This window comes from Lissotriton helveticus, chromosome 3_1 (genome assembly GCF_964261635.1).
Source record: "Lissotriton helveticus chromosome 3_1, aLisHel1.1, whole genome shotgun sequence".
NCBI classification, from domain to species: domain Eukaryota; kingdom Metazoa; phylum Chordata; class Amphibia; order Caudata; family Salamandridae; genus Lissotriton; species Lissotriton helveticus.
The window spans coordinates 979,972,654-979,998,507 of record NC_136061.1 but is presented as its reverse complement, the minus strand read 5'-3'; the positions used below and the strand labels follow the sequence as shown (position 1 = coordinate 979,998,507).

The window sequence follows — 25,854 nt, the reverse complement described above, 5'->3', positions numbered from 1 at the left end:
TTCACCCCAGTACAAGGATCTGGGCCTAAATCCATCGTTTTTTTGCACTCCACACCACCCTGGGTTAGACACTGGCTATATGCAAATCAGCTCTGACCCTGTGCCTCATGGGAACAGTCCAGTCCGAACTACCAAGCCATGTCTTTCCCAGACCGGAATCAAGCACCCAAGGACCGGTTTCTGGCTATCAGCCTTCATTCAGCCTGGATAGCTTCACTCCAGTGGTGTGGAGAGCCTGGGACTCACGTCTGAGCATCCCCAGCCCACTCAGGGTGAAAATTGCAAAAGACACAGTTGATGGACAGAATGTAGAACAATGTCATACATTCACCCCAGGAAAAGGATCTGGGCCTAAATCCATCGTTTTTTTGCACTCCACACCACCCTGGGTTAGACACTGGCTATATGCAAATCAGCTCTGACCCTGTGCCTCATGGGAACAGTCCAGTCCGAACTACCAAGCCATGTCTTTCCCAGACCGGAATCAAGCACCCAAGGGTGTGGATTGCAAAAAAACGATGGATTTAGGCCCAGATCCTTGTACTGGGGTGAATGTATGACATTGTTCTACATTCTGTCCATCAACTGTGTTTTTTGCAATTTTCACCCCGAGTGGGCTGGGTATGCTCAGACGTGAGTCCCAGGCTGTCCACACCACTGGAGTCAAGCTATCCAGGCTGATGAAGGCTGATAGCCAGAAACCTGTCCTTGAATGCTTGATTCCGGTCTGGGAAAGATATGGCTTGGTAGTTCGGACTGGACTGTTCCCATGAGGCACAGGGTCAGAGCTGATTTGCATATAGCCAGTGTCTAGCCCAGGGTTGTGTGGAGTGCAAAAAAACGATGGATTTAGGCCCAGATCCTTGTACTGGGGTGAATGTATGACATTGTTCTACATTCTGTTCATCAAGTGTGTTTTTTGCAATTTTCACCCCGAGTGGTCTGGGTATGCTCAGACGTGAATCCCAGGCTCTCCACACCACTGGAGTCAAGCTATCCAGGCTGATGAAGGCTGATAGCCAGACACCGATCCTTGGATGCTTGATTCCGGTCTGGGAAAGACATGGCTTGGTAGTTCGGACTGGACTGTTCTCATGAGGCACAGGGTCAGAGCTGATTTGCATATAGCAAGTGTCTAACCCAGGGTGGTGTGGAGTGCAAACAAACGATGGATTTAGGCCCAGATCCTTGTACTGGGGTGAATGTATGACATTGTTCTACATTCTGTCCATCAACTGTGTTTTTTGCAATTTTCACCCCGAGTGGGCTGGGTATGCTCAGACGTGAGTCCCAGGCTCTCCACACCACTGGAGTCAAGCTATCCAGGCTGATAAAGGCTGATAGCCAGAAACCGGTCCTTGGATGCTTGTTTCCGGTCTGGGAAAGACATGGCTTGGTAGTTCGGACTGGACTGTTCCCATGAGGCACAGGGTCAGAGCTGATTTGCATATAGCCAGTGTCTAACCCAAGGTGGTGTGGAGTGCAAAAAAACGATGGATTTAGGCCCAGATCCTTGTACTGGGGTGAATGTATGACATCGTTCTACATTCTGTCCATCTGTGTTTTTTGCAATTTTCACCCCGAGTGGGCTGGGTATGCTCAGACGTGAGTCCCAGGCTCTCCACACCACTGGAGTCAAGCTATCCAGGCTGATAGCCAGAAACCGGTCCTTGGATGCTTGATTCCGGTCTGGGAAAGACATGGCTTGGTAGTTCGGACTGGACTGTTCCCATGAGGCACAGGGTCAGAGCTGATTTGCATATAGCCAGTGTCTAACCCAGGGTGGTGTGGAGTGCAAAAAAATGATGGATTTAGGCCCAGATCCTTGTACTGGGGTGAATGTATGACATTGTTCTACATTCTGTCCATCAACTGTGTTTTTTGCAATTTTCACCCCGAGTGGGCTGGGTATGCTCAGACGTGAGTCCCAGGCTCTCCACACCACTGGAGTCAAGCTATCCAGGCTGATGAAGGCTGATAGCCAGAAACCGGTCCTTTGGATGCTTGATTCCGGTCTGGGAAAGACATGGCTTGGTAGTTCGGACTGGACTGTCCCTATGAGGCACAGGGTCAGAGCTGATTTGCATATAGCCAGTGTCTAACCCAGGGTGGTGTGGAGTGCAAAAAAACGATGGATTTAGGCCCAGATCCTTGTACTGGGGTGAATGTATGACATTGTTCTACATTCTGTCCATCAACTGTGTTTTTTGCAATTTTCACCCCGAGTGGGCTGGGTATGCTCAGACGTGAGTCCCAGGCTCTCCACACCACTGGAGTCAAGCTATCCAGGCTGATGAAGGCTGATAGCCAGAAACCGGTCCTTGGATGCTTGATTGCGGTCTGGGAAAGACATGGCTTGGTAGTTCGGACTGGACTGTTCCCATGAGGCACAGGGTCAGAGCTGATTTGCATATAGCCAGTGTCTAACCCAGGGTGGTGTGGAGTGCAAAAAAACGATGGATTTAGGCCCAGATCCTTGTACTGGGGTGAATGTATGACATTGTTCTACATTCTGTCCATCAACTGTGTTTTTCGCCTATCTCTGAAAAGACAGACATTGTCACAGCTTATGAACACAGATGAAACCTATGCTGCTGACCGATCTCAAATTGAATATTGAGAGCAGAAAAGAATATATAACAGCCTCACATATGGTGACTATGCCTTTTCTGTCCCAACCGTCAACCTCTGGAACAACTACATTCTAGCATATACAGCATCGGCTTCCATCTTGCACTCAAGAAGTCAAGAAGGCCCCTATTCACAGCATTGAGGCTATAACCTTGTCTCTAACAAGAAGTCTTTTTGCACTCTAACAAATAAGGAAGGTGCAGTCAGTCAAAGCCAAAAGTAGTTTCCATTTATCTTCTTTTATGCCCAAAAATCGTAAAGAGAACGGCAAACAGCCATCGCGTTTCATCCCTTATTGCCAAGGAACTTCTTCAGGGCTATGAATCAAGTGAGCCGAACAGTATTGAAACGACAAATATACGGTATCCACGATATCCAAAGCTAGATTACTGGAGAGTGTTGAAGACAGATGCACTTTAATGAAACATCGAGGTTCAATCTATAATTTATCCATCATATAAATGTTACTTCCATAATGAGATAAAGGGGAGGAACACAGAATATGGTTCCAACAGTAGATAAGCAACTATTTATATGTACAGTTAAAATCCGGATGTGTGTAATTCAGTTGTGCCCAACAGCATAGTAACTGGCAGCAACTATGCTCTCTCCAGTAATCTAGCTTTGGATATCGTGGATACCGTATATTTGTTGTTTCAATACTGTTCGGCTCACTTGATTCATAGCCCAGAAGAAGTTCCTTTATGATTTTTCGGAATAAAAGAAGATAAATGGAAACTACTTTTGGCTTTGACTGACTTTTGCTGAGTGCACCTTCCTTATTTGTTAAATTCTTTGAACCCTGTAGCATCAAACAACAGCGGATGCTGGAAGTGGTTGCACCTAATCCGACTACATATACTTGGGAATTTAAGTGCTTAAGTTTGGTCTGTCGTTCATGGCTTCTAGTGTTTATGTAAATATTTTTGCACTCTTTTCACTCCCTGTCATCTTCACTCTTTTCCAACTCTCAACAGGCTGCCCCAGGAGTGAATAAAGCTTTTACACTTTATTTTTACATCAAATAAATACAGGTGTGTGTGTGCTTGGCATATGTGATCTCAGCAATGCTTGGGGACCTAATCAGAAGTTTAGAAGCTGTCACAAACCCTTTTGTCCACTTACCCTTAAATGTTAAAGCAATACTGTTTAAGAAACTGTCTATGGTAAAAGCAGGTTTGCCATAACCTTGTTAAAGAATTTTGCAGGCCACATTTGTTGCCATCCGAAATTCTGGGTGATGAGAACGAACCTTGCGTTGCTGTAGCAGGGCGATGTTGATTGATCTTTTGGGCCTATCGCTGAAGTAAAATAACTGAGAGACAGGGACAATTTTTTTAATAGTGCGATGTTCACAATTTACACAGCTTTTTTTGCCTTCAACCCTGGGGCCGGCAGCGTATGACTTGATGATTTTTTCCCCCATAGAACACAGCTCATACACCGACATCCCAGGGGACCGGCAGCGATTTCAGGAGTTGTGACATTTAGATATGATGATGTGAATAGGACAATAGTCCTAAGTCCATACAGTTTGTTGTGGAAATTGTTAATGAAGAACAAATAAACCCCCCCACCATACTCATAAAGTACCAGACCAAGAAGTAACACTATCCTAGTCACCTTACATGTGTTTGCTATACACCTCGCCCACTACTGTTCATACGCATTTGCAACACCATATTGCCCGATGCACCACCGTAGCCATCGCCCACAATACTGTACAATGGAACAGATCTCCAATCCGGAGTCCGACCCAGGATTTTCACTTGCTCCGGTCGCCCCGGAGGTCAGAACCACCCAGTTCCAGCCAGCCCACAAATGGCCCCATATATCAAGATGTCTAGATTCTCAAGGCATCAATTCCCATTATGTTGATAATTGATCTTTACAATACACGGCCACATGTATCCACTCTGCTATTGTAGGAAGATGCTGTTTCTTCCAGTGTATGGCCACCTGACGCGTTGCCAGCAGCAGCAACATAGACGTGAGTTTTCGAGAACCCTTTGGGATGTCTAGCACAAAGCTCAGCAGTGCCATCAGTGGTGTAATCTGTAATTGAGTGTTAGTAATGTCACCAATATGTCTAAATATTTCCAACCAAAACTGTGCTATTGGTGTGCAATACCATGCCAAATGTAGGAAAGTAGTGGTTTGGGCTCCACACCTCCAACACCCCGTGTCTGGCTGTATACCCATGCGATGTAGTTGAAGCGGTGTACGATAAACTCTATGCAGAAAATTAAAATGTATAAGTCGTAACCTATAATTCTGTGAGAGTTGTTCAAGTTGGAACAGCAGAATTGCCATTGTTTATCTGTGATTGGAGTATGAGTCTCTCTCCCAATCCGCTTTCGATGTACTTGAGATAATAGGAAATGTTTCTTGTGTTATGCTATAGATACGTGTTATCAATTTGCGTGGGGATGGATTTGACAATACATTCTCCAATGCAGGCAATGTAGGAGGTGCTTGAGGGAAGTCTGCATATCTTTCCTTACATGCCGGCCTAAGCTGGTAATACAGCAACATATCTGAGGCTGATGGCATTTGTGGATTGCACATCTGCTGAAGAGACGGGAATGTATCGTCAGGGTACAAATCGCCACCTGTTATTAGATTATGAGCCCTCGCCCTTAATATGGTAGCCTTATCCGTTAGTGGACCTATAAGCGGATTTCCCCCCAGTGGCATAGATGGAGCATACATCTCTTTGTGACCTGCCCTCTTTGCTTTATTTCTCCATGCCCATCGTGTTGTTTCTACAGTATCTATTTCCAAGTGAGGTTGTTTATAAGGATGATACACTGCCGTGTTAAGTGGGGTGGGTGCAACTTTATCTATTTCTATCGCTACGCGGGGTTGGTATGGAACTGGGTGCTGCCAGTAGTGTAGGTATTGTGCCTGTGCACTATATGCGTAGAGCTCGAAATCTGGGGCTCCCAGACCACCCTGAATAAACGGAATAGTTGATAAGTTCCACGAAACAAGAGGTTGTCTGCCCGCCCAAACCAACTCAAGGATGCTCGTGCGGAGTCGCTTGAAGAAGTGAGTGTTCAGTGGCATTGGTATGTTTACAAACAAATATAACAGTTTGGGTAGTATCACCATTTTCGTGATTGCAATACGTCCCGTCAGGAAGAGCTGCAGTTGTTTCCATCGCTGTATCTTACTTTCTATCCAGTCAATCACTTTGCCATAGTTGGCGGACCATATTTCTTATGTACACCTACTTATCCATATACCCAGATAACGTATTTCGGCCTCTGCCCACTGGATGGGAAACTAATTCTCATATTGGGTAGCGTTATCTGTACGTGGTAACATCACAGATTTCACCCAGTTAATCTGTATCCCTGTTAATCTGTATCCCTGTTAGCCCTCCATATCGTATCAGTTCCCTCATAACTATGTCAAAATTATCTCTATTATTCACTAAGTAGATTGTCCTGTAATCTGCGTACATTGATATCAGTAGGCCTCTAGATGTAAAACCAATACTCTGCTGTGTATGATGTTGTCGAAGTCTGGCCGCCAGTGGTTCAGTAGCAATTGCAAACAGTAATGGTGACAGAGGACAACCTTGCCTTGTCCCTCTCATGAGGTTAAATGGTTCCGATATCTGCCCGTTCACCCTTACCCTCGCTGTCGGGTTTGTATATATTATTTGTATTTGTTTAATAAATATGGGGCTAAGTCCCATTCGGGACAGTAGTGTGAAAAGGAACTTCCACTCCAGAGAGTCAAATGCTTTTGTAGCGCGGCCCCTGCCTGAAAATGGGGGGCAGATAGTGCAGAAGGCCGAATATCGTTTTTAGATTATGTCCCGTCGACCGACCTGGTATAAACCCAGATTGATCTGGTAGCGCTATCTGCTGGAGCATCGGCTGCAATCTATTGGCAAGTAGTTTGGCATACATTTTGGCGTCCAGATTAACGACAGTGGTCGATAAGAATCTGGTTTAGTGGGGTCCTTGTCCGGTTGTAGTAAGGTAATTATTGTAGCCTCTCTAAGAGTAGGAGGGAGGACGCCCATGTCCATCACCTCCAAATCTACCTGTAACAGACGGGGAGCGATAATATCCATGTATTCCTTATCAGAGGCAGCAGTAAGCCCATCTGCCCCAGGGGACTTGTCAGCTGGCATGCCATTTATCACTTGTCTAACGTCTTCTATTGTGATTGGTAATTCCATATATTCTCTAGCACCTCTCTTAAATCATGCCACGCCACTGTATCAAGGTAGTCAGTAATGTCTAGCTGAGCTGGATTTGTATGAGGGTGTACAGTAATTGATAAAATTGAGTCATTGTTTGTAGTATGTCCCGTGAAGTCCTGGCCACCTCCCCAGCATCTGTGTGTAATTTGGTGATGTAATAAGATCCCATGGGAGACCGGAGCAGACCTGCCAGCGTTTTTCGGGCAAGGTCACGCTCTCCATATTGTCTCACCTGTGTATATTTATGTAGATACTTCATTTCCCTCTCCGCCTCTTTCTGGAATTCTGTCAGTTTTGACCTAAGTTGGGCCGTAGCAGCAGTGGACAGATTTAATAGGATTGATCTTTCTAGTTCCCTGATATCACGTTCCAATTGGTATAGTGTGTTTCGGCTGTCCTTAAGGACACCCTCCCTGAGTGCCATGCAATGTCCCCTAGTTACCACTTTGAATGCCTCCCTTAGCGTCTCCGGTGAATCTACAGTTCCCTCGTTTAACGTAAAATACTCGACATTGTTTCCCTTGGTTCTTCCCGAAAGGCCTGATCCAACAGTGCTCTTGATGGAAATCTCCAACTAAAAGGTTGTATGTATGGCGGTGGGATTTGCAATTGTATCTGAGTGGGCGTGTGATCGGAAAAGGTGCGTGTCTGGCTTCTTTGACCCAGTTGTGTACGTCCCTGGAGACCAACCAATAGTCCAGTCTGGACCAAGCATTACGATGATGTTACGCATGTACCTTCCCTAGCTGTCGGATGTAACGTTCTCCACAAATCTACCAAATGTAGATCCTCTATAATGCACAACAACATCTCAGCCGCCTTCGGGTAGTGATCGCGAGACGTTCCCTGCCTGTCTGCCATAGGTGAAAGAACATTAAAATCACCTCCCCACAATACCGCCTCGTCGCCTAGTGCCTGAATTTTCTGCCAGATGTGCTGAAAGAAGGCCGGACTGTCCGTGTTTGGGCCGTAAATGTATACAATCACCATTGGGGTGTTGTACAGTGTACCTTGTGCAGAATATACCTGCCCTCCCTGTCCCTTATTGTGTGATGTGTTTTCCATTGCAGTCCTCTACGTATTAGGATTGCTACACCCCTTGAGTAATTAGAGTAGCCGGCCTCAACCATCTCCCCCCATCTGTTATGTCTGAGTGTATTTGCAGCACTGGAAGTTCAATGGGTCTCTTGTAGCAAACAGATGTCTACTTCATGTCTCAAGAAATAAGAGTGAATCAGTCTTGCCTTCCTACGGTCATTGAGGCCTGTATGGACAACAACTCTACCTAGTGCGACTGATGTGTGGGCTACAGTGTGCGAAGCAATGTTAGCGCTCAGTGAGACGGTCTCCGTGATATGGTCGGCCAATAAGAATGAGCAGGTGCACACCAGACATGTCTGTCCCGTGAGTTCTGGTACTAGATATGACAGGTCAATTAAACAGAACATATCCCCAACCCACCAACCACCCAATCAGGTTGTGAAACAGCCTCCCCCTTCCCCATTAACTGCAAACATATGGTCTACAGTAGTGAACTCAAGGGAATCATCCCATGGGGGTACTACGTGAGGCCACCGGCAAAACTCCCCTGCACTCTTGGCAGGGTGGCCGAGATTACAACACACATCCATGGACCATGTATTCAGCCATTATTACATCTCTAAATTTACCAGTCCAGATATTCTATTCAACTAACAACTGGGAATCAAGTTTCTCTATTCTAGTCCAGCATAACACCTTCTACAGAAGATCAACAATGTACAGAACTAGATTGATCCGTAGATAACACTTATCTGCTCTTCCAGAGTTCGGTCCCAGGCCATCAATCGTTATCACTCAGATTATTCATAGCCTGTGAGTCACTTGTCGTCGCTTGTTGTTTCTGCTCCTTCGCCATCTGTTTCACGTATGAAAGAGCAGCCTACGCATCAGTGAGGAAGGTGGGTTTACCATGACCTTGAACTCTTAGTTTAGCGGTGTATATAGGCGTATTTGGTACCGATTTGTTGGAATTTTATTTTGCGGGAATAAACTCTCTTTGGGCCGCCTGAAACCATTAGTGTGAAGTCTGGGTATAGAGCGATGTTAGTACCTTTGTACTGTATGTCACCTTTCTCCCTTGCCAGCCGGAGTATCGTGTCTCGATCTCTATAGTTAAGTGCTCTTGCCAAAATTGGTCTCGCCGACGCACCCTGTCTTGGCCGTGGGGCCAGAGTGCGATGTGCTCGCTCAATTAGAAATATTGAGGTCAGGTCCGGTCCGAAAAGGTCTGTCATCATCGTCTCAATGTATTTCTCCATATTTTGGATATCTGTTGTTTCCGCTATCGTATGTTACTTCTCCTTGACCTGGCCTCCAATTCCTCATTCTTCTGTTTTATCACTTGCAGTATTCCATCCATGCCCCGCAGTTTCTTGTCCATATCTGTTTGTCCTTCTTCCGTTTCCGTTACTCTAGTCTCCAGTACGCTCATGCTGCCCTCCTGTTTCTCCACATGCTGCGTTATCCTGTCCATTCTCTCTGACAAGGAGTCCATTTTAGAGTTATTACACTGGAGACTGGATTTCAGATCTTAAACATTGCCCGAATGTCGTCTGCAGGTGGTTGGCTAGAGGCATTGTTCCTGTTGGCCGGTGTCACTATTCGCCCCCTTATTGGCCTTACTGTTGAAGGTTATCTTTGGCTGATGCTTGTCTGGTTTCCCCATTTCAGCCCTCCGCACCGGCTTAAATGTATGTCGCAATGTCAATAGTTCTGTCCAGGCCTCTTCGCACCTGTATCGGGTGCCGGAAACAGTACGTCTCTTACCCAGTTATCGTCACCCAGAAGTACGCCTCCGGTAACTTTCGGAATTTGCTTAAGCGTGACTCTGCTTGTGCACACTAGCAGTACAGGGGGGGGGGGATGCACCACAGCGATTTCCTTCCAGACTCCCGTCCCTCTATCCTTCTAGCGGTAGGATTGTGCGCCTCTTCTCCTTGGCACCGCCCGTGCAGCCACAACCTGCGCTACGACTGCCACCAAATGGCAGGGTTGCACTCCTATAATGGCAATACGCTCCTGTTCTTCGTGGACAAAACAGTGGGTCCCGCTCTAGTTGCCACACCGACCATCTAGTGTGGGCTGCCGTCCACTGCACCCAGTCCTGCTTACACTAATCTGACTCAGTGCCAGTGCGGCAATTATGAAGTAATTCGCAATATTTATAGTCCCATACAGACTGTCCCACACAAGCACGTCTCAATCACCACTGTTCTTCACTGCAAGTGCCCGATCCTGCCTCACAAACCAGGAGGTCATCCTTTCACTTTAGCTTGTCAATGTTCAGTCACAGCACAATTAATTCTCCAAAACAGCGATAAGTACCTTACTTCAGGTCTTCTATGATACGGCCATCTGGCGATCTTCTAAGCCCATGTGGTGTGAGTTTTTGTGATGCCAAAGTCCAGTGTACAGCAGACTTAGTACTCCTCTGTCCTGCTTTCACTCAACTGACACGATGCAAGCTCGGCAGTTACACGGTAATGTCCAGAATATATAGCCCCATATAGGCTGTCCCACACCAGCGAGTTCCAACTCCCACTGTTATTTCCTGCAGGTTCCCGATCTTGCCTCATAAGCCAGGAGGCCGCTTTTTCACTTTAGCTTGACAATGTTCAGCCTCAGCACACTCCGCCCTCCAAATAGGTGGACAATACCTCACATCAGGCCCCTGTGGAGCGGCCATCTGGCGATCTTCGATGTCTGGGTGGTATGAATTTGCATGCTGCCAAAGTCCGATGTTCAGCAGGCAAAGTGCGCCTCTGCTAGGATTCGCAGTTGTGCACCAGCTATTCGGAACAGGTAGCACCCTCCCGTGAGAGTCGGCGTGAGTCCAGATCCCTAGCCGTCCGTCTGCAGAAACCTCCGCCGTAACCCACAAGATGGCGGCCTTGCAGGCGCAATATCCTTTGTGCCCCTACACAGTCAGGGGCCGGGCAACCGTTCACCTTCTTTCACCACACCGGGCAGTGCTAGTGTTTTCCCCTCAGTGCCACCGTTCGCCAGCAGTGTTCCACGCAGCAGCCGGGCCCTTGCACCTCGTCGGATCTCCCTGCTACTCGTCTCCCCACCTCTCCGGCCACCACATGCTCCGTACAGCACCAGGGCACTCCAGCCCCCGTGCTGGCAGATACACACCTTCACTCTGGGGGGTCAGATGATTAGTTTGCCGCCACACCTCCACGCCGCATTTCTTGCCTCCGTCGCTATTCCCCCAGCGACCCTGCTCCGTGCACAGGGGCAGCTCCAAACTTTAGGCCCCGGCGTTACTCAGCGCCCACACGGGTAGGCCTCTCTCCAGCTCAGCACCTTCGCTTGCCTGTATCTCCACCACAGACAACAAAATCGTGTCTTCGGATTCCTGGCTCGATCTGGTACCGGTCTCCTACAAATGGACCACGGTCTTGCGTATTATGTACGGATTTTATGTGGATTAATCGATCTCGGCCGGCGGAGCCACTCTAATGTGCGGCCATTCCGCTGCACAGCAAAGCCACGCCCCCAGAGTCAGGGACAGTTAACTTGTTTTATGCCATTATTATTATAACGTTGAAGTCATGACTCTACTTTCCTGACCACTATTGGTTATAACATGGTGTGACTGCATTAATTTAAGGTGATTCAGACTGGTTTTGATTTGCATAATGGAAAGGCTGGGGCTGTCCACCGCCACATTCCTATCTCCACATTGTTCTAATTGGAAGGCTTTGTTTATTATTTTGCTGCTGTCCTTTATTGGGTAGAACAAGGGATTCTCAGTTCAGTTGCTTAGGTTGCGGGTATCGCCTGTCCCCACAACCTCAGAGGACACGAAGCCCTAGCGGACCTCCTTCTGCCATGCTCCAAATTCAGATTCAGAATGATCTCTGCCCAGTAAACAGTAACTTACTAATGCTACTGAGCAGCTCCCTTTCTGGTAGGTGGACCGAGCACAGAGCTTTTACTGGAAAAAAAAAGAATACATGTAAAAACATCTGTACGTAGAAACATAATATAGGATAGCAATATCATTATAGATTGGAAAAATGTGAGTTTATTAAGCAGCAAGTGCTTGACAAAGACATATGGGCTGCCAGGTTGGGATGGAAGGACACAAATAATAAAGTATTCAAGTACACAGTACATGCAGAGAAAAGTAGTTCTAATTTTCGAAAGATGACAGTTTTTTCTTAAATGAACAATGCAGCCAGTTAGTTTTAGTTTGTCAAACCATGCTCATAAGTGCCACTATGAAAGTCTTAGACTTGAGTATCCCGACCAAAGGAGGTCCCTTGAGAAAGAACAGCTACGGCAGGGTCCTACAGTCAATATCTTTATTTTGAAAGCACCGAAAAAAAAGTGACCGTGGATCTTCTTCCTAGAAAGTCAGAAGATTGTGATCTTTGCTGAAGGTTGGAATTCCTTTTGATATAACAGAAATGGGTTTCACAAAATGGCGTTTCTGTGCTTTGCTGCTACAAAAAAAACCATGGTTGAGCTGTAACACTTTTCAGATAGCTCTTCAGTCCACAGCTTGACCATTGTGCTAAAGATAGAGTTGAGGGAAGAAAGATGGAAGCCCAAGGTGGGTAATTTGTCCTATAATCTGGGTTTAACATTAAATATAATCTACTGCTGCTCTTTGGAAGCCTAAACCCAGTTGCTGCTCAAGGTTAGACTCGAAAGAAGCACAGAGTGTCAATAGGCCGAGTGCTTTCTTGAACTAAGCAGTCTACAGAACCTTCTCAAGGGTGATATACTTCCTTTGGTATCACAGTACTATATTAACAAAGTTACTGAACCACAGTGCCTGCACACAGATGATTTTCTTAATTTGACCTGGGCCACGGCAAATTACTGCTTCAACTAGAGGGCTTTTTTTCAGGGATGTAGTGGGGTAGTACTTTCAGCTTCTTTACACAGCTACACCCACAACCTGTAAAAGGGATAAGTAATTTCTTTCATCCTAGGTCTTTGATAAAATAGAACAACCAGTTCCACCTTTGGGTTTAAAAATGAGAAATTTAACCATATTGCTTTTGTTTTTCCTTTACATGTCAAGTGCAATTTTCTTTCCCTGCATTCAACTGTCTCAGTCTCTTTCCATCCACCCTCCCTTTTGAGTTCCTTAGGTATGAAAAGCTTGCATCATAGAATTGGTAAGGTATGCAAGCAGTTAACTTGGATTTCAATTAGCAGGAAACTACTTGCTCCCCTAGCAATTTTCTTGGAGACATAAAGGAGACGCATTTTATCAGCTTTTCTAGTAAACTGGGGGTATTTAAACAAAATTAAATGGAAAGAAGTGTTCTATTAGGAAACTTTGTATGCTAAACAAAATGGCTTCACAGAGGTTGGTTGAATAGTAAGTAGAACTTGTCGGAGGAAAGGAAAGGGTTCAAACTAGGTATTGTGTCTTTGTGTCCCGAGAGGGATACACAAGTTCTCTGTTATGCACACCCACTTGCACAGATCTCCAATTCTCTAGGTCGTCGTATAATGTGACATAGGTTCTGGGTCGTGTGCATTGTTGCCTTGGCCCATTTTTCCCGTTCCTGAGCACACAGTAGGGAGGTAAATGCTGCAAGGTATGCAGCATTCAGGACACCCATTGTAATTAAATCTAAACCCTGGTTGCCCAGTTGGTTTACTAGCAAGCTAAATAATTAGGAACAGCATAGAAGAGCTGTTGTCTAATTAGACAAATTAAAAATGGATGTACAGAAGCCTAAATATCTGTGTACATGAGAGAAAATGGATTCCTCACAAACATTAACGGTGATAGTTTGATTATTTATTTTGGGTCATCCATGAAAGAATCTCAGGGAGGTCTAGGTCTGTATTGTTATAACAAAAAGGCTTTGATAGTTGGACCCTGCGTTTATGGTTGCCTTGGAAAAGGAGGACTACAGAAAAATGTTAGCACAAGCAGATCACAAAAACGACAGCCTCACATATGGTGGTATCCTAACTTGTCACACTTCTCTACTGTTTCCAGTCGCAGGACTATGGAGATTTTTCTATTTGAGCAGTGTTTTAGGTCTTTGCTGGTCACTGGTTCACGAAAATGGCAAGTAAGAAAGGATCTAGCCCATAGAAATTCACTTAATTTAATTCCAGTCTTTTCTTAGCTAAGGCTTACATATTTATTTATATCTTTTTACCATGATTTGCTAACTAATAATGAGTGCAATATTCTGCAAAGCGTTACTAAGAAACAAGTGTGAGGTAAATCTAGTACCAAAAAGCTAGCGTCCCATGCAATATGCATGAGATATTCATTATCAGCAAATGCATGAACAGGTGTCAGAGGATGGTCTCGCTCAGGTCATACATTAGGCACAGGAGCTCTAAATATATCAACAGTTGATAAGATTTAGGCTGAGGATCCCTGTAACAAAAATCCCTGTATGTGTAGTAATGCAACAACATCATTCCCCCCTCTTTTCTCCAGCAGTTGGGATCTAGGCCTACAAGTAGTGCACCACAAACTGCATGATGTACAGTGAGGCTGAGTGCGAAAGGATAAGGAAGGTGAAGCAGGGAGACAAAAACTAGACTCAATGGCAATAGATCTTGTCCGAAGGAATTGTCACAGGAGAGGCGGAGAGAAATCACCACCATCCAGTATATTACCGTATTCTAAAGGCAACAAATGATAGCGTACTGCCCAATTTATATTAGCAGGGGGTGGGGGGGCATTGCCTCACATTGGCTGTCTCCTACAATCATGAATAATGAGTACGTTTTGAATGCCTGTTGGTTTGCAGGGAATATGTTAGTAGTTGAGCTAAGATCTCCGACTGGAGTGTAATCACCAACTATTCGTGTTAGAGTTGTGTTATGGGCTATAATAGATGACAACTGAGGCTGCAGATAGAGAACTGACAGCGAGACCACTCTTTTGGCAATGATTTCTAATGGGCCAACAGTCAGCCAGGACCTTTTGTCACTTTAAAAATGATAAAACAGAGCAAAGATTTACAATACGTATTCTTTAAAAAAAATTAAAATAAAAAAACTGGTCTTGTGGGGTATCATTTCAGAAATTAAGTGTTCCTTTTAAATTAGAACTATCTTTCATAGCAGCTTTATTGAGTATGAAATTTACATATCAATAAAGCAAGGAAAGTTTGATAAAACGCACGCTAATAAGCGCGCTCCTAATCACCCAATCGATTGGCAGGAGCTATACAGATCCGTACTCTAAGATCACACATATAATGTGCTATACATTGGATGAATACTTAGCTATCAGAGGAGCAGCGGTCAAAAGGGAGTAGGATCGTTTAGCGTTCATGTGAACGTTCGTCACTGGCCTTGGTTTGCATTTTGCTTTGTATTACTAAGTTTGCATTAAAAGTACATGTATATTGCTTGCCTCCCATCTTGACATAAAATGCTTAGTTCAAGTTGATAATGTCCTGTTTAGTTCATACACTGTAAGGCTATTTGGAGAGTGAACTTACAACCATAGACGTCATGGCGCTAGGAATGCTGAAAAGGATATAGGGACGAGAGCAGAGAAAGTAACTAACTAAACTGATGTTTTCAAACTCTCTTTAAATTAGGAACAATTGGACATACATTATCTCGATACTAGGAGAGCACTCCAATGCTCCAGCCAAACACACAAATGTCCCTACCTCCAGACCTCACCTTCTTAACTAACCCACGATACCGTCAGTACAGCGAATTAGCTTATATGTATAAATACTATGGGTGGATGTTAGTGTGACTTAAGTAGTGTTAACGGTTAACTTGTTTAGGTGATGCCTCTCAGTCGCTAGCATTTCTTCATTCGATCGCTAACTGATCTCCATAGTGTCATACTACATTCCCTGCCATTCTATCAGCAACGATTCTTTCTGGAGTTATGATTTTTGCTAATAAAGTTAAACTGTATCTGATGTTCCTCAAAAAAGGATATATATGTAAAAACTGATAAGTTAAGCATTTGGCAAATAATTGACCCTCTCACTAGAGAGCTTGGGCTATCTGACTTTAGAGTGGAAGGTGCCTGCCATGAGACAAGACAAGCTCCATCCGGGCCCCCTGTGGGTTTTTTGGTGATTAGTAACTCCCCTTGCAGGTATGGAAGTTTGTGATGAGGGGACCCTGCTTATTGTGTTGAAAGTCATAGTGATCAGCAGCAGCTCCATTAGGGGAGGTTCAGGGCTAGCAGTGGTGCTTCCTGTTGATGTGTAAAACTTAGCACAGTTTTACAGGGATTGTGTTGAAGATGTGGTGTGCTGTTGTAGAAAAAAAGTGCACAATGATCAGTGTCTCCATCTCCTAATGCGAAGAACACTGAAGCTCAGTGGTTCCTCATAGATGGGTAGCTGGAAGAGTAAAAGTAAAATATATTAATGGGTCCCTTCTTAGGGTATAAAAGGTTGAATGTGGTGAATAGTGCCAATTCCCTATTCCCTTTAAAGGTTACAGTGATCGGCTGATCTTCTTAATGTGTATAGGTCATCATCTGTAGTGCTCCAAGTGGAAGGCTGTGGTAATCACTAGTGAATATAAGGTTGTAGGAAGACCACAGTGATTAGCATTTCCCATGCGATTGTGGATGGTGTATGTTCAGCCCACAAAAACCGCTCTAACCAAAAGCCATGTTTTCTAGAACGTTGCTAATGAAGTGAGTTTTAATCATTGTGCATGCCCTTTCTATTATATAAGTGAGCAAATGGTCTATTAAGACAAAGGAAATATTCTTAATATAAACTGTAGCAAGACTAATAAGACTTACTTCTGTCCGACCAGGACTCATCATTATTCATGGATGGTCCTTGACAAACACAGTTCAACAGATTATTTGTGTGGCCACACTGTGTCAAAGTCTGAGTTTTTCTGTAGCATGGAGAAAAAAAAAATAAACTGAAACAAGTGCCACTTTTTCAAACGTGACTGCAAGTGTTCTGGATCTCTTTGTTTAGGTGTAGATCCTTCCCTGCAAGCTGAGAACAGAATCCCAGGATCGACAGAAGTCACTACCAGCACCGCAGTTTCCAAGCACCAAAAGTCCCGGTCTACCAATTCAAGGGATGAGCGCTTCCGATCAGGTAAGAAACGAACCTAAACTCAAAGCAAAACCCAGTGGTGTGCTGTCTGGCTGTACTTTTGAGGAGTCGAACTAATGGTTCACGTTTACAAAGAAAGATGACCTCAGTGGAACAGCCTCAGGTGGAGTGTGTTAGTTCATCACCGACTTTGTCAAGCTAAATATATATGAGTTAACCTTGTCTCTAGAAATGATATGATTTTTCCAGTGCTGGAAGTCTGTCAGAATACCCAGGTGAAATCAGAAGAGTGGTATGTTTCCAGGCATCACATCGCCATCATTATTTCTAGATTAAAACATGAAAAATCTCTATCTTCATAACATTTTCTAGAACCATTCAGAAAGGTAATTGCAGTGTTCTATATTGAATATCTGGGCTTCTTGTGGGGCACCCCTTGAGAGCTACTGTATGCACACTTTGAGGTGATCGTGTTGCCTAGCAGCTTGACTTCTGGACTTGCTGCTCATGAAGGCCAGAAGTAGTAACCTGGTATTGCTTGTTTCCTCTGTAATAGCTATTCCTCCCTTTTAATTCTGTAAATTATATTTCTAAGTTTCCCCCTTTATACATTTGACCCTCTCAGGTTGAAGAAGTTGGTTTATCTATTTTAAGACAGTTAATTTAAATGGGCTTACTATAAGTCATCAGGTACACCAACATTTTAGTGAGATGGAGACAAAAAGAAAAGGAGGTAAACCCCAAAAACCCTGCTGAATCATCATTTTGAAATGCCTGGCCAAAATATTGACTGATAATAGACGTTTAGAGGGGTAAATAAAGATCCTCTTGTTAAGTCATCAGGCTCTGATCTCATCCAAATTGGGCTTACGGTTGCATTTCAAAAATTGTGTTTTGTGTAAAACTTTGTACATGTTTTCAAGTCTGAATACATTTTCATGCCCTTGTCCATAAACACTGGTCTATTCTAGCTAATCTTGATTTCTATTCCATGGCAACCCAACTCCCACATATATCATGGATGCTTCTGGTTTCCTGTTACATGTTGAAGTTTCAAGATGACATTTCTTCTGAGAAGAAAGATGATAGTTCCAGCCGTATATCTCCTATCCTACTCCTTTTCGTCTCCAATGTGTAACTTGATGTGCACTGTCACTTAGGATGCAGTCAAAATAATGTTTTCATCTGCCATTCATTGGCTCGTGGTGGGAACTTGAAAAGACTAACCATGCCTACTCTAAACTTTACTTGTAGGAAGAGGAGATTAGAAAATTGTTTCCTAGCATTATCTTGATTCCTGATGCATTTCAGTATCCCCAGGTCTTACCAAGCATGTGGGCTTTCCTGATAATGTTACCATTACCTCCACAATTACGTCCACTCATGCACACTCTTGTATACCATTTTAAAAATAAAAGTTCTTAAGTGCGTATATCCAGGGCAACCCTCCATTTGGGTTGAGTCTGTCTTCTAATTTTCTTTTGGTTATGTTCTGTGTAATACGTTGACATCTTTAAATTCTCATAGTTCTGATGGCATCTTTATGTGTATACAAGTTTATTCTTTAACAGTGAGTGCCTCCCTTAGCTCTTTGCACGTGTTCCACATTTGAGCATTAAAGCTCTCTTAATTTCCTTCAGTATTGAATGCAGAAGGGTTGTGCCTTTCATTTCATATTGTCTGAAGTAGGGATCTAAGAGTTTCTTCAGGAGTTCATACCAGCTTCACTTGGCACCTTGATTTTTTTGTGAATCTGTTTTATTGGGTTTTATGATTAGTACAGTACAAGTCATATGAAATAGCAACAATGTTGGGTGTTACAATTAGCATATAAGACACAGCAGTATTACATAGCACTTTTACAGCTCACGCTTGGGGCTATATACAAAGCTGTCTAGCTGTGACTGATAGGTGCATGTACAGCTTACACAGGAAGACAAGCATAGAGAGTGTGGAACCTGACACTGTCAGACCTCAATAGTGATTCTCCACAACATTAATAACACCTAACAAAAGGTTCAGGTATACAGATTCAATAACAATTACAAGTTCATGCGAAAAAATTCGTTAAAGAAAGAGAAAAAGAGAAGCCTGTATTTCCACACTAATTTCGAAAAATACTCATAATTTATTAAACATACAAATTCAGGTAAAACACACTTCAAGTAAAACAAACGCTCAAAGAAAAGGGTTGGCAAAACAAAAACAACCAATTCATATTACCAGACGCGTGGCTAACATACAAACATTACATGTACAGAAAGAACAATAAAAACAAATATAATGTGTCCTTCACAAATTATGGCCACAGAATGCGTCGACGGCGTTTCAACCGCTGGTTAACGGTGCGGTCATCATCAGGACAAACAGTGATTTGAGCGTTTTCAGTAACTGTTTAAAAAGGAAATTGCAATGAATAATTACATTCGGAGGGGTAGGCTTCTTTAGAGGAAAAAACTGAACTAAGAAATGAGAAAGACACCAATAGTGACGTGGGAGAAAGAAATAAAGAGTCAATAGGAAACTAACACCACACCAAGGGTGATAATGTCTTCCCAAGAGTAATAAATTGATAATCACCAGCATTAAAGGCAAACCATTCAGAGTTTGACCGGCAGGTGCAGTACGTTAAAATCTGCAATTAAAAAAAAAATTATTTATCATAATGATAAATAGGTCCGCTCGACTAGCTATATTAAATGGCGAATGGCAATGCATAGATCACATAGGCCAAACGGGTATTTACTTAATAAATAAGTCAAATATCCTCATAGCAAAAGTCGCGGACTGATATAAAGCTTGCATTAGAGTATATCTTCAGCAAGAACAGAAAGTCCGTGGAGAGCATTTAATTATGGCCCAGCATTAGCCCAATCAATCGGCACTGAAAATATAAAGGGAAATGGACAGAGAATGTCAATTTGTACTGATCGTGTGCCAAAAACTCATCAGGTATATAAGCTACAGAATTGTTTACTTCCCCCAAGGCAACAGAATATAAGGGGAAAGAGACAGAGAATATCAATCTGTATTAATCGCCTGCCGAAACTCAACAGACATGGTAGCTCCAAAATTATTTACTTACTCCAGGACTTCCCTAAATTATAGTCCCGCTTGTAGATCAGGCGACAAGCCATTAATCACAACAATTATTTTATAATAGAGTTTCATAAAATAAACCTCACAGATGGTAAACATTCAGCCTTATTGAACAAAGGGAACTAGCAGAAAACAAGTTAGATGGAACCCGGTTTAAAAAGTGATCCATACAGAGACAGCCACCCGCAGTTATTACGCCTGGGTGTAGTCAAAAACTAGATTCTGTTGTGCTGAAGTTTGTGATGTTACGTATAACAGAAGCCGTACGCATATAGCGTTTAGTAAGTGACACGGCCAATACAGGATAAAGTGTGCAAAAACAGCATGCAAGTACTAATTATGATTCAATCCTGTAACTAGACCTTTTTAAAGGAAAAAAATCTGTTTCCTCTGATTTCTTTTCTGTACTTATCCTAATATATTGGGGACTCTTATCTAGATCTATTTAGCCCTTAATATAAATACCACAGTTCCTTAGACAGTTCTACATTATGACGTTTTTTGCTTATCAACGTATGACATGTGTGCTATTAAGAAATGTTTTCTACATTTCCTTTTTTTTCTATGTACTGATTATGTGCACACAATTTCCTTGAATTTCCTATGGTTGAATTATGCCTATTTTATCTCGGCATGACAGAGAGCACCCTTGTTCTTGTGGGTGCCTCCTTTTTGACATTTTTTTCCTTGTTTAAAAACGTGGAATATTATGCCTGAACGTTCTTAGTCACGAAGCTTGATATATCTTACATCCTAAAAGATTGAGGTATTACTCGCTATTTTTTGATAATTTTTGTTTCTTTTAACTAATGATAGCAATGCTAGCGCGCCACGTTTATCGATGGTGCCGTTTTTTGCATTGTTTACCGTTCTAAGATGTCTCCTGACTTTGAGAGGTTTTTCCTCCTTTTTTAGGTCTCGCCTGTCGATGCGCATGCGCATCGAGCAAGCGAGACTATGGGGGCTTATCCACTCTTTGTCCAACTTGCAAGGAATCGTGGCGATTCCTTGCAGTGCCCGTGACTTTTAAGCTCAATGCGCATGCGCATTGAGCTTAAAAGCGCGTGCACATGCCCCCAGCCGCCTGCCTTGCCTACTCTCCCGCCCCCTCACTGCTTGATTGCACGGCCGCTAGGCCGTGCCTCCCCTACTCCTCCTCCTACTCTCCTCCCCTCGCCGTCTGTTCCCGCACTCCTCCCACACCCCCGCTCCGTGTGTCACTTAAACCGCCAGAGTTCCCTTCGAGTTGTGGTTGGTGCAAGCAGTCTTCAAGTCCCTCCTTTTGGAGATTGTTTTTCGGAACAGATACGGTATCATTGGAGGACTTTCTTTTAGGCTTTGTTCTGTCCCCGATAGAGCATTTCCTGTGGCATGTGTTTTTTAACGCGTTTTAGGGTTTGTTTTGTCTTCGATAGCAGAGCATTTCCTGTAGCATGCGTTTTCTAACTCGTTTTAAGCTTTAGTTTGTTTCTGATACTTTTGTGTCCGATAGCAGAGCATTTCTTGTGGCATGTGTTTTCGAATGCATTTTAGGCTTTGGTTTCTCTTTCATAGCAGAGCATTTCCCGTACTAGGTTTTTTTTCTAAAGCGCTAGCCTTTTTTTCATCTCTGATGGCAAAGCATTTCTCCTGTTGTTCGTAAACATATTCTATTCCGTTTTCGTAAGCGCTCGGCTTTCTTTCATTTACGATAGCAGCGCATGTTTTTGCGTGTTTTTAACGAGCACATAATTTCACTGCACAGCAAGCGTTATTTTTTTTTGCTGGAGCGGCTCTTATTTACTGCGCTTATTAATTTACGGACCCAGTACTTGTGCTTTCTAGTTGCCGGCATGTTAGCTTTTTCCCTAACTGGCTCTTTATTGTTACTCCGTGGTAACAGATTTATTAGTGGACGCTGTGTGTGCGTCCTCTTACCGCTTTAGGGATACTTTGCTGCACCTTCTTCTGTTTACTATGGTTATTTTCCTTTTTAACTGTCTCCCCATTGCTTATTTTCACACACAAGTCAGTGCGTCACAGTTTTACCGGAGAGGGCACAGCTCTCTCCAAGACACAGCTCTTCCGCTGCTCTCAACACTTGGGCCCAGTGCGAGGAAGGGGGTAGTGTTATTCCTTAAAAAAACCCTGTCCGTTCTCATAATCAAACTCACTTACTTCACACAGCACTCCAGGCCCCTGCTGCTTTCACACCCCCTCCCCGCTCCGCCCCCTCCCCTGCCCGCCGTCTGTTCCCTCAGCCGTCTGTACCCTGCTGCTTAACACCCTCTCCCCCGCTCCGCCCCCTCCCCGCCATGTCGCATGCAATCGTTTCGTATTTTTGTACCACTTACTCCCAACCGGCTAAAGACACCAACGTCAAAAGAAAAGAAAATGTTCCACAGTGTCTCATCAATAACTTACTGAGTCTGTCATTTCTTACATACTAGATATCCGGAGCAGAAAACATTTAAAAATCAACCCTCTCCCCTGCTCCGCCCCCTCCCCGCCATGTCGCATGCAATCGTTTCGTATTTTTGTACCACTTACTCCCAACCGGCTAAAGACACCAACGTCAAAAGAAAAGAAAATGTTCCACAGTGTCTCATCAATAACTTACTCGGCGGGCGTCTGTATCGAGTAAACCCCACATCGAGAGAGGTACTTTCCCTGTTTTAACGTGTCCCTGCTGCTTTTTTGCCTCAGCCATTCATGCTCACCCCTCTCAGCACTATACAGCTGTACCCCTATCTCTAAGCCTTACCTGTGCTCCGTTTCGTTGATCTTCCGGGTCATCTCATCCTACTATTTTCATTGGCAGTTCATGTTTCATTTATTTCTAGTTCTGTTGGATTCCGCCTGCGGGGACACCTGGTATGTACCCGGTTACTGCGCTCTACTTCCCCTGTAGTTTGTAAGCTCCACCCTTTCTGCAGTTCATGAGTTTCTCTACAGTTCCTAATACTTCCATACGGCTCATTCTTTCCCTTATAGACTGTTTCCCACTCGTGCAGTTGTTACTCATTGCCCCTGCAATTATTGCATTCAGCTCTAAATGTTCTCGTTGAACATTCCTGCTATTTTACTAATTTTATTGTCTTGGGCCGCTCCTGGCCCTCTCTGCGCAACAGTCTTCCGTCACACTGCTGCCTTTCTTGTGTGTTCACAGTTCGTGGTGTCCTAAGAACGCACTCACCTTTGCCAAGTGCGCACCCTATTGCACCTGTGTCTTTGTAATGTCTCGCCCGAGGCCTGGAAACAGCCAAGCCAAGCCTCTGTTCTACGAAGGCGGATTGTGCCACGTCATGATCACCCTCACCCTCACTCACCCTCAACCCCTCACCCTCACTCACCCTCAACCCCTCACTCACCCTCACTCTCACTCATCCTCACCCTCACTCACCCTCAACCCCTCACCCTCACTCACCCTCAACCCCTCACTCTCACCCTCACCCCCCCACCCTCACCCCCTCACCCTCCACCCTTACTCACCCTCAACCCCTCACCCTCACCCTCACACCCTCAACCCTTCACCCTCAACCTCTCACTCACCCTCACTCACCCTCAACACCTCAGCCTCACCCTCACTCAGCCTCACCCTCACCCTCACTCAGCCTCACCCTCACCCTCACTCACCCTCAACCCCTCACACTCACTCACCTCACCCTCAACTCCTCACCCTCACCCTCACTCACCCTCACCCTCACTCACCCTCACTCTCACTCACCCTCACCCTCACTCACCCTCAACCCCTCACCCTCACTCACCCTCAACCCCTCACCCTCACCCTCAAACCTTCACCCTCACCCTCAAACCTTCACCCTCAACCCCTCAAACCTTCACCCTCAACCCCTCACTCACCCTCACTCTCACTCAGCCTCAACTACTCCCCCTCAACCTCACTCACCCTCAACCCCTCACCCTAACTCACCCTCACTCACCCTCAACACCTCACTCGTCCTCACCCTCACTCACCCTCAACACCTCACCCTCAACCTCAACCCCTCACCCTCACTCACCCTCACCCTCACTCACCCTCACTCTCACTCACCCTCAACCCCTCACCCTCACTCACCCTCAACCCCTCACCCTCACTCACCCTCACCCAGTGCAATAGGTCTCAGACCATTTCAGTTAGAGCTTTTAGAAATGTTTATGGCTTTTTTTATTTGTAATTCTTTAGCATTGGCTACAGGAAACAAAAATGCTAAACATTTACAAAAAAAACCCATAACCAATTCTAAAAGCACTAACTCTAATGGTGCGAGACCTATTGCATTTCCAATGCTTGTCTATTTCTACAACTCACGCCGGCTCAAGCGCGAGCAAGGTGTGTCGAGTGTAGCAGTGCCGCGAACTGTCCCGCCTGACCCACGGATTTAGTAAGTACTTGCACGCTGTTTTTGCACACTTTATACTGTGTTGTCCGTGTCACTTACTAAACGCTATATGCGTACAGCTTCTGTTATACGTAACATCAGGCTTCAGCACAACAGAATCTAGTTTTTGACTACACCCAGGCGTAATAACTGCGGGTGGCTGTCTCTGTATGGATCACTTTTTAAACCGTGTTCCATCTAACTTGTTTTCTGCTAGTTCCCTTTGTTCAATAAGGCTGAATTTTTACCATCTGTGAGGTTTATTTTATGAAACTCTATTATAAAATAATTGTTGTGATTCATGGCTTGTCGCCTGATCTACAAGCGGGACTATAATTTAGGGAAGTCCTGGAGTAAGTAAATAATTTTGGAGCTACCATGTCTGTTGAGTTTCGGCAGGCGATTAATACAGATTGATATTCTGTCTTTTTCCCCTTATATTCTCATGGCTTGTTGTTTGAACTATAACCAGGATTATAATTTAAGGAAGCCTTGGGGGAAGTAAATAATTCTGTAGCTAATATACCTGATGAGTTTTTGGCACACGATCAGTACAAATTGACATTCTCTGTCCATTTCCCTTTATATTTTCAGTGCCGATTGATTGGGCTAATGCTGGGCCATAATTAAATGCTCTCCACAGACTTTCTGTTCTTGCTGAAGATATACTCGAATGCAAGCTTTATATCAGTCCACGGCTTTTGCTATGAGGATATTTGACTTATTTATTAAGTAAGTACCCGTTTGGCCTATGTGATGTATGCATTGCCATTCGCCATTTAATATGGCTAGTCGAGCGGACCTATTTATCATTATGATAATTTTTTTTTTAATTGCAGATTTTAACGTACTACACCTGCCGTTCAAACTCTGAATGGTTTGCCTTTAATGCTGGTGATTATCAATTTATTACTCTTGGGAAGACATTATCACCCTTGGTGTGGTGTTAGTTTCCTATTGACTCTTTATTTCTTTCTCCCTCGTCACTATTGGTGTCTTTCTCATTTCTTAGTTCAGTTTTTTCCTCTAAAGAAGCCTACCCCTCCGAATGTAATTATTCATTGCAATTTCCTTTTTAAACAGTTACTGAAAACGCTCAAATCACCGTTTGTCCTGATGATGACTGCATAGTTAACCAGCGGTTGAAACGCCGTCGACGCATTCTGTGGCCATAATTTGTGAAGGACACATTATATTTGTTTTTGTTGTTCTTTCGGTACATGTAATGTTTGTATGTTAGCCACGTGTCTGGTAATATGAATTGGTTGTTTTTGTTTTGCCAACACTTTTCTTTGAGCGTTTGTTTTACTTGAAGTGTGTTTTATCTGAATTTGTATGTTTAATAAATTATGAGTATTTTTCGAAATTAGTGTGGAAATACAGGCTTCTCTTTTTCTCTTTCTTTATTTCTTTTTCTTTAACAAATTTTTTCGCATGAACTTGTAATTGTTATTGAATCTGTGTACCTGAACCTTTTGTTAGGTGTTATTATTAACTG

The 25,854-nt window shown here is 44.0% G+C and overlaps 1 protein-coding gene across 2 annotated transcripts in view; it reads left to right on the top strand.

Moving 5' to 3' along the window:
• Positions 1 to 25,854, top strand: part of DIP2A (DIP2 acetate--CoA ligase A) — a 784,944-nt gene that overhangs the window by 243,468 nt on the left and 515,622 nt on the right. For both annotated transcript variants that reach the window (XM_078681430.1, XM_078681429.1), the window contains exon 3: positions 16,816 to 16,941. In XM_078681430.1, coding sequence (XP_078537556.1) covers positions 16,816 to 16,941 — 126 coding nt within the window. The remainder of the gene's footprint in view (positions 1 to 16,815; positions 16,942 to 25,854) is intronic.